The following is a 12,599-nucleotide window of genomic DNA, read 5'->3' as shown; positions in this document are numbered from 1 at the left end:
ACTGCTGGAGAAAAGAGACACGGTTTACAGGCAGCTATAATAGAGGCCTTGAGGCTTTCACAGGTCAGGGAGCATGTTACCAAATGTTAGATAATACCCAGAAAATAGGTCTAGACTCCATGGATTAAATATAAATGTAAGGATCACTGTGCTGAGTGTGTGTGTGTGTGTGTGTGTGTGTGTGTGTGTGTGTGTGTGTGTGTGTGTGTGTGTGTGTGTGTGTTTGTGTGTGTGTGTGTGTGTGGGTCATGCCATTACAATATTCATAAAAACACAACACATGTTGTTGTTTTACTCAGACAGGCAGGGAGGAAAATTAGACAAACTGATGAAATGAACCAAGAGGAGAATTCATTTTCATCATATTTATTTTTATTTCTAAAACACAATTTGGAGAAGCAGACATTACAACCAAATATTGTTTCTAGTTTCGGCAACAGAAAAGCCACTCAACGATCTGTCACTGGACAGAACTCTAACATGAGCCTTTCTTAATTCTCCATGACTCTAAATGTAAAGCTAAATAAGAGCTCTGGCCATTATTGGAAGAAATATGTTTATTGAGTTTCCAGCTGGACTTCAGTGTGCAGTCCTGAATATGTAAGTGTAGCAACTGAAACCTTAGGAATTACTTAAAAAATAGACATAAAAACATATATTTACATCTTCAGCAAACTTACAATAATTAAAAAGTCTTTTTAAAGAACACTCAAAGTAGTGCATAGTTTTTGTTCATAGAGAATATGTTTTTCAAACATTCACAGTGCAGCTTGGAAATTATGCAAACCTCTCGCCCCATGACATCAATATAAGTTAATTGGAGTCAGTAGTTGTCAAAACCTGGATTCCAATCAATAAAACCAGACTGGATGTGTGTGATGTAGCTCGGACTCAAACAAAACGCATTCAAACATTTTAAATTTGTCATCTGCTGACCACGCCATTGGTCAATAATACTTGATTTTTATAAAGCTAGAGAGAGAGAGAAGTCTGATGAAAGACTTTAGATATTGATCAGATGACTCTGCGGGTGCTGTCTCAGCTAAGATGAGTTGTAAGGGAAAAGACAGGATGTTCCACCAGTTTAGGGCTGCTACACAATAGTGCATAATTGGCCGATTTTTTTTATTCTCCCCTACCGACAACCCAATGGTGGTGCATGATTGCATGGATCATGGTGTCCATTGCAGACACGGAGGATACGCTACTGCTCCCCCCAACACACACAAAAAGCCACCAGTGCATTCCTGATGATTGCAGAGGTGGGAGCATCATGATTTGGGGCTATGCCTTCTCTAAGCCTTAAAACCTCAACATCAATGGGGGGGAAATAATAATTCCCTAGTTTATCAATGCTTCTTACAGGATAATGTCAGGATAAATCTACTACAGAACGACTTCAAACTAAGAAAATCCACCTTAACCCAACAGAGATGCTGAGAAATGAGCCCCAGAGAGTCGTTCACAGCAGACATGCTGAGAATGTGTCTGAGCTGCAGCACTTCTGTAGTTTCTGAGGTTATTGCTGAGGTTCAACTGCTTATTAAATCCAAAGGCTTTCATGCTCTTCCTCCCAGCACAGTGAATGTTTAACGGGTGTGTTCAAAGAGACACTTATTATTTTAGCTTGTGTGGTATTAGCTTATATTAGTTTATACGCTTATATTAGGTTGTCTGCACCGATGTCGTAGATGAAAATCAGATCACATTTTACAACCTTCTCTTACCAATTGTAAGGTGAAGGTAAGGGGCAATTAGAACGTGTGGAATCAACAAACACATGTTAGCTGTGTTTCAGAGGTCATCTCCTTCGGTGGAGACGGGCTGAACAGAAATGAAAAAGTGTGGTCTATTCCCTTGACACTTACTGCTGTCGCCTAGCAACAGATCTGCAGTTTGACATGATGAGAAAGTTGTAATGCCCCTTGATGTGTAGGGTTAGGTGTTCTTCTGAATCGAAGCGTGATACTCAAGCATCGGATGTCGCTGGCCGGCACCATTAACTCTTTAATAAACATTTTTTTGTCGATGTGCAATGAATCGTAGGATGGTTTGGGCCAGGAAGGATCCACCCGTTTCTTTGGGATGGAAATTTGCATTTTATCAACCCCTGAGACACAGCTCTTATCTCTGGTTTCTTTGCATTAGTTTTAATACTTGTATCTTTTCCGTTTTATTGTGAAGAGAAGGTTTAACAGGTCATCCTGTTTGGGATCATATTGTTAATCACCATTCCTCATACTCTCTGCATTCTGAAGCAAGACACATTCTTGAGCAAGACACTGAAGACAAATTGCCCTTGATGGCTGAGCTTACAGTGTGTGAATGGTATTGAAAAAAGGTGCTGCATATAGAAGCACTGTATGGATGTGTGTATGAACAGGTAAATGGGACCTTGAGGGGTCAATAAGACTGAAAAAGTGCTATATACATACAGACCATGTACCATTTAACTAAAGAGGACTGGAGGTCTTGAGATAATCTGAGGCATCACAGAAAAGTTTATTTTCTTATTTGTCTCTACTTCTCTCTTGTGATACACTTACTATCTTCTCAGGCCTTTCATTTTTCAATAGAGACAAATCCATGCAGGAACACTCATGGCTCACAACCCATGACCACAATAGCCTGTGATGAAGGAACTGCTTAATTTGAAGAGATCAGAAGAAAAAGGCTGGGAACCCCTGCTGTATGATATAAGCAATGAAAACTAGTGGGATAACTTTTAGACAGGCTATAATAAAGTCCATTTCCCTGCCTCACTTATACTTGCAGATAATAACCTGGAGACTTTAATCAAAGCCGCTTTTTTAATGAAGCCGTATGTAAATTCAAATCTCCCTAAACTCCCCATTTCTCCTGTTCTATCATAATGAAGCCCATCTGCTCACTTTCTCCCGGTTTTATGGTTTGATCTTTTAGAGCACACACACACACACACACACACACACACACACACACACACACGCACACGCACGCGCACGCACACGCACACACACACACACACACACACACACACACACACACACACACACACACACACACACACACACACACACACACACACACTGTCCCTAATACTAATACTGTCCCTCTCTTTTTCTCCTTGTCTTTCTCCACCACCAGTCCCATCCTTCTGGGGTTTGGTGCACTCAGCCTGGAACCTGTGCACCATAGGGAAGAGGCAGTCTCCAATCGACATCGAAACCAGCCACATGATCTTTGACCCCTACCTGACCCCTCTGAGGCTCAACACAGCAGGACGCAAGGTGAGGACCGCCATTGTTTAGATTGCCTGACAACTGTCTTTGTTTGAGAGCTCCTCCTCGTGGGCAGTGTCTTTTCCAAAGAGAAACGATCCCATGAATTTCAGCGGGACCGTCCATCTCTGTCAGCGCTGGGCTTTAATTCATCACAGACGAGGAGTCGAAACATGACACATTATCTAAATCAAGACGCAGTGAAGATTCTGTCTGACAAAGACTATGATCTTTCCATCCACATCCGAAGGCTTTCAGGAGGTATTAGAATCATAGCCCTCTACACAGCAATCACAGTTAATCTTTACGAAAAAAAATCCTCTCTAAAACACCCTGAATCACCGTTAAAACACATTGCATCCAAAATTATTTTTTATGATTAGTAGTGTATTCTAGTTCTTGGCCACATTTAGATGGAATGAAATCTATCAGAGGTATTATTTCAGTGGAGAGCTGAACTGCATGACTGCAGCCAAACAAGATCGACATTATGGACAGATAAAATTTCATTACTGGAAATACCTCTATAATTTTCATTACTGCTCCTGTCATTTCTGTATAGATACTTCAAACATTAATACACTCTATTCATGACAGACACTGTAATATTGTAATTTAATTGATGTTCTCTGTTACACGTTACATCTATATTGCACTTCAGTCCATCCTGGGAGAGGGATCCCTCACATGTGACTCTGCCTGAGAGTTTTTTTATGTAGTTTTCCCTCATCCTTTTTTTAGGGTCAAGGGCAGAATATATACACCTTGGTAACCCTTATGAGATAATTGTAATTTGGAAATATGGTCTATACAATTTAAATTTGATTGCTTGATTGCTTTATTGCTTTATTGCTTGATTGCTTGATTGCTTGATTGCTTGATTGCTTGATTGCTTGAAAATGTGGCCATGGAACTGGAGAGTGTAAATGTGATATAAATTGATTTCAGATTTAGGTTCAAAATATAAATATCTTCATGTGCTCTAAATTATAATTGCCCTTAGTATACATATACTGATCATATCTCAAAAAAAAATCAATATTCCATCTTACTTTATTCTCATTTTTTGCTGGGTATTTTAAGGTTCTGTTTTCTAATGACAAAAAATAACGTGTTTGTTGAAAAACAAAACACAAAATACACAGATGTGTTATAATTAAATTATCCCAAAAATACAGAAGTGCTTTCAGGTAAAGGTCCTGGTGTGGCTGAGGATCTGGCTGAGTGTGACAAAAACACACTGGACTGCACAGGTGAGCATGTTCAAAAAATACAAAATTTCTAACAAGACAGGATACAAAATAAGGATACAAAACCAGAGGCTTTAATTAAACACTTGTCAGTGTTACTGGTGTTACATCGTGTCTAGGGACATTATATTGCTGTTTCATTTTTTATAGAAACACACCTTGTTTGGTTCATTTTTGTGTACTAATTATTATGGCGGCTGTGTGGCTGAGGGGTAGAGTGGTCGTCCTCCAACCTGAAGGTCGGCAGTTCGATCCCCAGTCTGACCCATCTGCATGCCAAAGCATCCTTGGGCAAGATGCTGAACCCTGAATGATCCCCAATAGAATAACCATGCGCTGCGAATAGATGCACTGTATGAATGTGTGTGTGAATGGGTGAATGTAAAAAACTGTACTGTAAAGCGCTTTGAGTGGTCATCAAGACTAGAAAAGCGCTATATAAATACAAAACCATTTACTACTATTTATAAATGCTAGTATTTAGATTTTTCTGTTCCAACCCAGCCCGACCCGTTGCATCCCGTCAGATTCGGGTTGGATAGTCATGTTCTACGGTAAAGTCACATCACAGAGAAGCGGAGTCTTATCACATGACAAGCAGAGAGTTGACCGACAAGCATGATGAGGATCTGCTGTTATAAGAGAATTAAAATGTTAGATGTTCTGCGGCTCTCCTGGCTCACGGAAATCTAACGTCACACATCTTACTCAATCAACCGTGCACAGATACTGTGCCAACACACCCCTTTTCTTGGTTATTGTCCTGTTTAATCGGTAGCGACAGTGTTTTAAAGAGTTCATCACCCGGTGTGAAAATGTCCACTCAGTGACATCCTGAGGGTGAAATACCATTTTGTAAGATGGCCATGGAGGTTGTGAGTTAAGTAATCTCAATTAGCATCAGGTGAGTAATAGATGAATGGAGATAGTTGGGAAAGTACATGTAGTGGAGGTCACGCCCCCAGCCAGCAGCACATGATGTCAGGGGAAAAACAAGATAAAAACTAGGCTCTTAAAAAGCGTATCTCCAAATTTCACACACGTACTCAGTTCCCTAAGTTTGTTTGATTTTTTCATCGAGATCAATAAATTATTACCTGGGAAAACTGAAAATGTGAATCTTGCAATGTGAAAGAAAGTATAGAGAAAAATCCCTGGATCCGCCCCCTGATCCGGATCCGCATTAAATGGGTCTTCTTTCCCTGACCCATGCCATGTCCTTGCAACAAGTTCAGTCAAAATCCATCATTCAAACACACTTTATAATTCTTCACTAATGTAATTAGCTAAGGACTTACTGTTATTGGCCCACTAATAAAAAAAAATAATGAATGTGTCATTACCAGAAGGGCAAAAATTGGTGTCTGCTGTGGACCACCTCCAAGTCTTTCACTGGGGCGGGTCCTGGGGAAACAAGGTGTGTAATTGGTAAAAAATATATTCCTATAAATTCACAGGCACAGGTAAAAATAAATAAATATGTGAGTTGGTGGCGGGGGAGAACTGACGTAGGCTTTCTTAGGAGAACTTCGAGTGATTGTGCAGTTTTTTATCATCAAAATCAGCGTATATGAAGCCAAGTCAACCACAAGGATTTGTTTGATTATAAAGGTCTACGACACCAACTTGGACTCCTTCACCTCCCCTCAGATAACTGTCACAAAGTAAGCGGTGAAAATGTTCTCAGTGGCTTTGCTGCTTGTAGAAAGTGACAAAATGATTAAGTCTTGATAAGCGCAAGCATAGATACATCATTGCTGAAAAAAAACACACACACACACAGGTGAGCACAGGTGCTGTAAATATTCAGATAGTTATTTCTTTTGTCCAAGAACAGAACTCAGCCACCGAAATGGAAGGACAATGAGACCATAACCCATCTGCTTTGAGTGACTTTGTGTGTAGTATGTGTGTTGAATCACAGATGGGCTGGGTTGCAGGTCATATGTTAACAGATCCAGGTGGGTTCAAATTTGATTTGGAGATATTTGAGGGTAATGGAAACTGCCTAATGGATCGGGTCCGATCGGGTCCGATTAAAAGGTTTGGGGTATGCGTTTACAAAAGTCTGTCTGCTGGTTGATGCTGAGCAGGAATTTTCTACTCTGAACACTGCGATCTGCAGAACAACAAACTCTCTGAGCTCAAAATGATGTAAAGCCCCATAGAGCTGAGGGTCTACTTTTACATTATTCATTTGATCCATTGTTATTATAATGAATATCCATCATATTTAGGTGATTAACAGAGACTAATGACAACATGACTTGTTTTTGGAAAATCACTCACTGTTCTCAGATGCTATTAATGATGCATTCACCTGACATATGGCCTGATTAAACATTGCGTTAACACTGTTAATATCCAAAAGTATCAGGCTCTGTGAGCTTGGCTCTCGAGTTCCTGGCTTTAGTTTTTGGTATTTTTTTGGTATAACACATCCCAGATTTCATCATTGATGAATTAATGTCATTGCAATGTAGGACCTTAGCACTTATTTTAATAAATGGAGGCCCAGTGGCAGGGCGTGCAAGAATAACACCCCAAACTGTACAACTGTAGTTTTCTTTGAGACATATTTTTATTCTCTTCATTCCATACATCAGCGATTCGTACGTAAACCAGGTTGGGTCCCATGATGTCTCTCGGTGTTTGGCAAATCCTTCACACTGTAACTAGGTTTTGAAGGGGCAATGCCCAATCAGAAGTTTTAATATTAATTTATTTGTTTTATCTATGACATTTATTACACACTCACACACACACACAATTAAATATAATTTGTGCCCATTTGTATGCATATGCATATTAACAGAAATTCCATGCAAATGAATTTCGAATGAGCTCCAGCACAGTTTTTCAATAATCCAGATTTTTCATTCGCACGGGCAACCTACATTCCCCAGTGGCCTGGATTAGCAGGAGCTGAGCTTGTGATGGCTCTGATCTGGTCTCAAACCGTCCTCGTCTGAACCACAGCGTGCCACGGCAGCCATGATTAGTGGCTGACACTGCTATCTCTCGGGGAATAACATGGAGCTCACCCCTTGGCACTTCTTAGCCCTCATCTCAATGAGCCAGTCTCGAGAGAATTACCGGGATATCACCTTCTGAAGAGGTCGTGGATGAGGCTAATGTTCCATCTGGGTTTCTTTGTGGACTGTCAGACTGTGTTAACCACTAGTTTCATTAAATAATAGACGTTTGGCATTCACATGTAACAATAGAGAGAACCAGGTGCAAGTTAATGCTTGCACTTAAGTCAGATTTAAAGTTCTGTGGCCCCAACATGTCTTGATTTAACAGAAAACAATTTAAAATGAATAAATACCGTTTCTGCACAACACCTCTGGTCTTGGTGCTGACAGAGACTTGATACTTTATTTTAGAACTTGCAGGATCAATGTGACTGCTTTTCATACTAAACCTCAGATAAGAGGCTGAGTGGATGAGTGGATAGGCTTTGTCATTTACCAGAAGGAGTGGGCACTTTTCAGTACAGTTGTTCTAAAAGGAGTGTAATTACCCTCCCCTCACTCTGTTTGTCCTCACCTACAACTTTTTAAACAGGATAACGCATAATGTAAATAACTAAAAATGTTTCAACAAAAAACAAAAGTCACCGCAAGTTTACTTGAATTATGTAAGTATTTAGATGTAATGAAGATACATTTTTTGAATTTATTTAAAACCACAATTGCAGTTCAAAAGTAAAATAAACGCACAACCTGTGAAGTTAAGACTATGCTTCACTGGATCAACAGTCGCCGTTTCAATAATCAGAAGACTTCTAATACAAACACAATCACATTCAAAATAAAATTTGCTTCAACAAATTAGATTAGACATCAAGGCTACAATAATTCATCTGCTTGTCGCTTAATTTCAATCACTGTTGCGGGTTCAGATGAAATATTAATAGCTTAGCAAATAGTGATTCAGACAGTGAATAATTCCTCAAACATTATACAAACAGTAAGAAGAAGAAAATGTAGGACATATGCAGATATCAGAATATGAATTATAATGAATAGTCGTTATTGCTATAAATATATACATATTAAAGGGACTCTTACCTTTGTTGCATTTGAGAATTACAGCACATTCAAATCATCCCGCCTTCCTCCAATGCCCCACCCCCTCGTTCCCATCTGCGGTGTTTTTTTGAAGAAACTTTATTTACAAGCAGACTGCCTCCGCGCACGCACGTGAGTTTTTATTTACCAAAGCAATGGATTCGGTAAGTTATATACATTTACATTCACATGCCTTGATGACGCGGGCCCGAATGCGCCACAAGAAGCAGACGGAAAACCTGCATGTCCATGCAGCAAACAGACAGGTCTGTCGGCCAATAAGGTCCTTCGGTCCAAAGAATTTTATTGGTTGAAGTTTTCACTAAATATTATGAGAGTGAAATAATTGTTTGTTTTTACTCCTGGTGGGTCTGTCTTGCATTTTAGAGTGTCATTACCTTATTAATACCAATTTAACCTTATCCAAAAAAAGTGTAAAAATGCAACAAAGGTAAGAGTCCCTTTAAGCAAAGAGTCTGTTTCATTTTTACCATAATACTATATGGTTGTGATGCTGAAGCGAACATCAGTTCTGTTGCAGTGCTGCTAACCATAAACTTGTTACTGTAGGAGAAAAGCTTACAGGCACATGTAGGGTTTATTTTCAGTCATTGTGCTGGCGCCTTGATATAATATTACATAAAGTATGTTTCCTCTTTCCCTTCAGTAAAGGGCAGCTGAAGCCTTAGGCTTGACACATTCAGTCAGACAGACGTTTGATGAAGACAATGAAGAAGACATTTAGAGTGTGAGGCAGTTCAGAACCTTGAATGGAATTTTTAATTAGCTGCATGATGTCCACGGTGCAGTCCATTATCCTTTGAATTACTTAAAGGGGTGTTCTTTACATTCTGTAATGCTTATTGACGATGTTGTTTTTTACTGCACGCCTTAATACAGTATGTTGGACTTACTACATTTTCTCTGTTTGAACCTTAGACTGTATATAAAGATGGACGACATGACGGCCTCTCAAAAGTGAAGAGAAAGCGTCTTGATCACCTTCAGGTGTCTGGCTGCAGTGTAGGTCATTAATCCCGCCCCCTCCATGTTAGTGAATAAAACGTGGATCGAATTAAAAAGTCAAGTACACATCAGATCGATTTTTCTCAAAGATGGATTGTGTCATGTTTGGTAGCTCTTATCACACTGGTGTATGTTCAAGTGTCCATTTAGGTCTTAATTAGTTATTATGCTATGAAAAGGTAAAACGTTGTGATTGACAGCTGAGAGTGATTTGCGATTGATTGCTACTGTGCAGAGTCTGGCTCGTAATGCCCAAGATGGCACTGTTCATATCTGAGATATTTGAGCTTCATTTCTGGATAGTGGGAAGCCGGGAGATGTGTTGTCCATCTTTATAACAGCGTATGGGTTCAGTCCTCCACATGTTAAATGCATTATTTCTCATGTCAAATTTAACTCAGTGTATCAATCCCTCAGATGCTGCATTTCTCGGAGAGAACCTTCTCCCTGGTGAAGGAGTTCTAAAGTAAAAAAGCTTCAGACATTCAACTTTTTCTGGACAGCTAGAAAAATATGTACAATTATTATCATGACAACCTTAAACATATTTTGAGAGAATATTTAATAGCAGAGCAGCAAGTTGTTCTTTGCGAAGAGAAATTATCAAACTTTTGATGGCAAGACTTGAAATAATAATTTTTCATTTCACTTAAACACTGGTGGCTGTGTTGTTAGGAACACTAATTTTCAGGAGTATTTTGACAGTGAAATTTCAAAGTCATTACATCAACTGAAAGCTTCATTAAAGTTTACACAGAAGTTAAAACTGAAAATATATAAATGTCGTTTGTCACCATAGAGCCATAATTATATATTTCAGATAATGGGAGGAAAAATCTTACTCATAGTGACAGACCAAAAAATTCTACAGCTTGTTTCTTCCAGTATCAGTATTATTTTAATCTCTAACTAGATCCATATTATACATATATTAATTGTGTAGTGGTACTTTCATGTTGTAGTTGAGAAGATGGCCTACCTTGTGTACTGATTACTCAACAGCATATTGAGCCACAACAGTAAAAACCAGTTGTCACTTTTAATGTCGAGACCTTATAGTGTATATATTTCAGTGTTTTTTACACACAAAAATCTAAATAAATATTAATAAAATGACTATACTCAGAGTGCTTATGAGAGACAAGTATCAGAGCATTGTACTTAAGTGTAATACTTAAAGTAAATTAACTGAGTTACGGTCTATGACTGGATGATACAGCAGCAGTTAGCATTAGCAGCAGATTCTTTAATAAAATGGGGTGTTATAATGATGTAATGTATTCAGCTCTGTGCTCGGACCAGGGATTGAAACATGAACAGCCTGTGACTCTGTGCTGTAAAAACTCTTAGTACCTTTCCATTCACAGGGAGTTCCTGCCCAAAATGGTTTTAAGACATAGTGCTGTGTTCACAGTCGGGCTCCAGGGGGGGTGGGGGGTGGGGGGGGCTTAATCCTGCTCAGCATCAAATCCACAATCCATGCTGCTTACCTCGCTCGGCTTAACTGGACCTGTCCGGTGGGATGGTTTTACACAGATGTTTTATTGCAGGCTGTGTGCTCCGTTATTTAACAGCGGCTCAGTATTTTCAGTTGTTTTGTTGCAGCCAGGCCAGCTGTATTATGGGAAAGTAGGATTTTCTCAGAACTGCTTGATGAACTGTGAAACCATGTACATAGTTGCGTCTTTTTTTTTTTTTTAGCACAGTTAGTTGTGCTGTGTATGATTCATTTTCTGCAAATAATCTCATTTGAATGGTCAGTTTGCATCATAGGAATTTTACTTTTCGGAAATAGCTTTTTCAGACATGAACTGAAGTCTAGACAGGAACATGAATCTTCTGCAGGGGATCTGTGTGTGAGAAAGTCACTTACTCCAGGCATTTTCTGAAACTTTTTCTACCATCCTCCTTGTCAGATATCTGGAAAATGTCCAAGTAAGCCTTTGTGAGACAACAGAAGGAGAATGCCCAGAAAATTCACATTGAGCTTATGCGTGTGTCGATGAGGTTTTGAACATGCATGATAATAAATCAAAAAGAATACAAATATCTCAGGATTAAAAAGAATGTAAAAGATGCAGAAAAAGTTACGACAACGAGATCCAAGAGCTTTTGGCAATGAACTGATTTTAGTGTCTGTCCTAGAAAGAAAAGAACGTGATCTCTGCAGGGTAGTAAAATAATTTCTATATTTATTTCAATTGTGAAGCAAGAAGATATACAAAAACTGATTACAGACAATGTGTTAAGAATACAGGGGAGAAACTGGTGTGTTGGCCTTATTTGTTATGGAGAGATTTTATGGTAGTGTGTAATTCTTATGCATGTAGGTGTGAGAAGAAATTAAAATGGGGGAGAAGGGGAAGTTTTCATATGGGAAAGGTAAACACAGGAAACTTACGAGAGTTTGTATCTGAAAACAGCTGAAGATATACGCAAGTTCTTTAAAGGGATAGTTCACAGAAAAATTCAAATTCTCACCACTATACCAATGGAGGTGGGTGTGTGTGAACTTTTAGGCAGAAAACTTAGTGTAAAGGACCCCGTTTGAAGTTGATTTTGAATGTGGGGCTTAAGGACACTTGGATGAAAGGACAGGAGCAGTATCGAGGGATTTTATATCATCTTTCTGTTGTTTTTTACATTTGAAGAATTGATCCCCAGTTAATTTAATTGGATTGGATTCGGTTTAATCACTATTTACCCCTGAAACTCCAACTCAATCGGCATAGTGGTGAGTAAATAATGAGTGAATTTTCATTTTTTCTTTCAACCATTTCTTTAACATAGACATATTATACATTTTCTATAATGATGCAAGATGATTGATGACCATTTGTGAGTTTTATACAATGATTATTCATACATTTTTTAAAACGCTCCTATTGTACTGTTTCAAAACTTGTGCTGAGTTCTCTCATAACAAAGCCCTATCAGAGATTTAGTTCTGCAAGTGCAAGTGCTTGTAGTAAATACATGAATAAGTA

The 12,599-nt window shown here is 38.9% G+C and overlaps 1 protein-coding gene across 1 annotated transcript in view; it reads left to right on the top strand.

Annotated features, from left to right (window-relative positions):
• LOC133023470 (carbonic anhydrase-related protein 10-like) overlaps positions 1-12,599 on the top strand; it is a 107,252-nt gene that overhangs the window by 58,810 nt on the left and 35,843 nt on the right. The window contains exon 3 of the mRNA XM_061090507.1: positions 3,127-3,269. Within this exon, the coding sequence (XP_060946490.1) occupies positions 3,127-3,269 (143 nt within the window). The remainder of the gene's footprint in view (positions 1-3,126; positions 3,270-12,599) is intronic.

This window comes from Limanda limanda, chromosome 17 (assembly GCF_963576545.1).
Source record: "Limanda limanda chromosome 17, fLimLim1.1, whole genome shotgun sequence".
In the NCBI taxonomy this organism is placed as follows: Eukaryota; Metazoa; Chordata; class Actinopteri; order Pleuronectiformes; family Pleuronectidae; genus Limanda; species Limanda limanda.
Note: the sequence above shows the minus strand (reverse complement) of the source record. Positions and strands in the feature narration are given on the sequence as shown.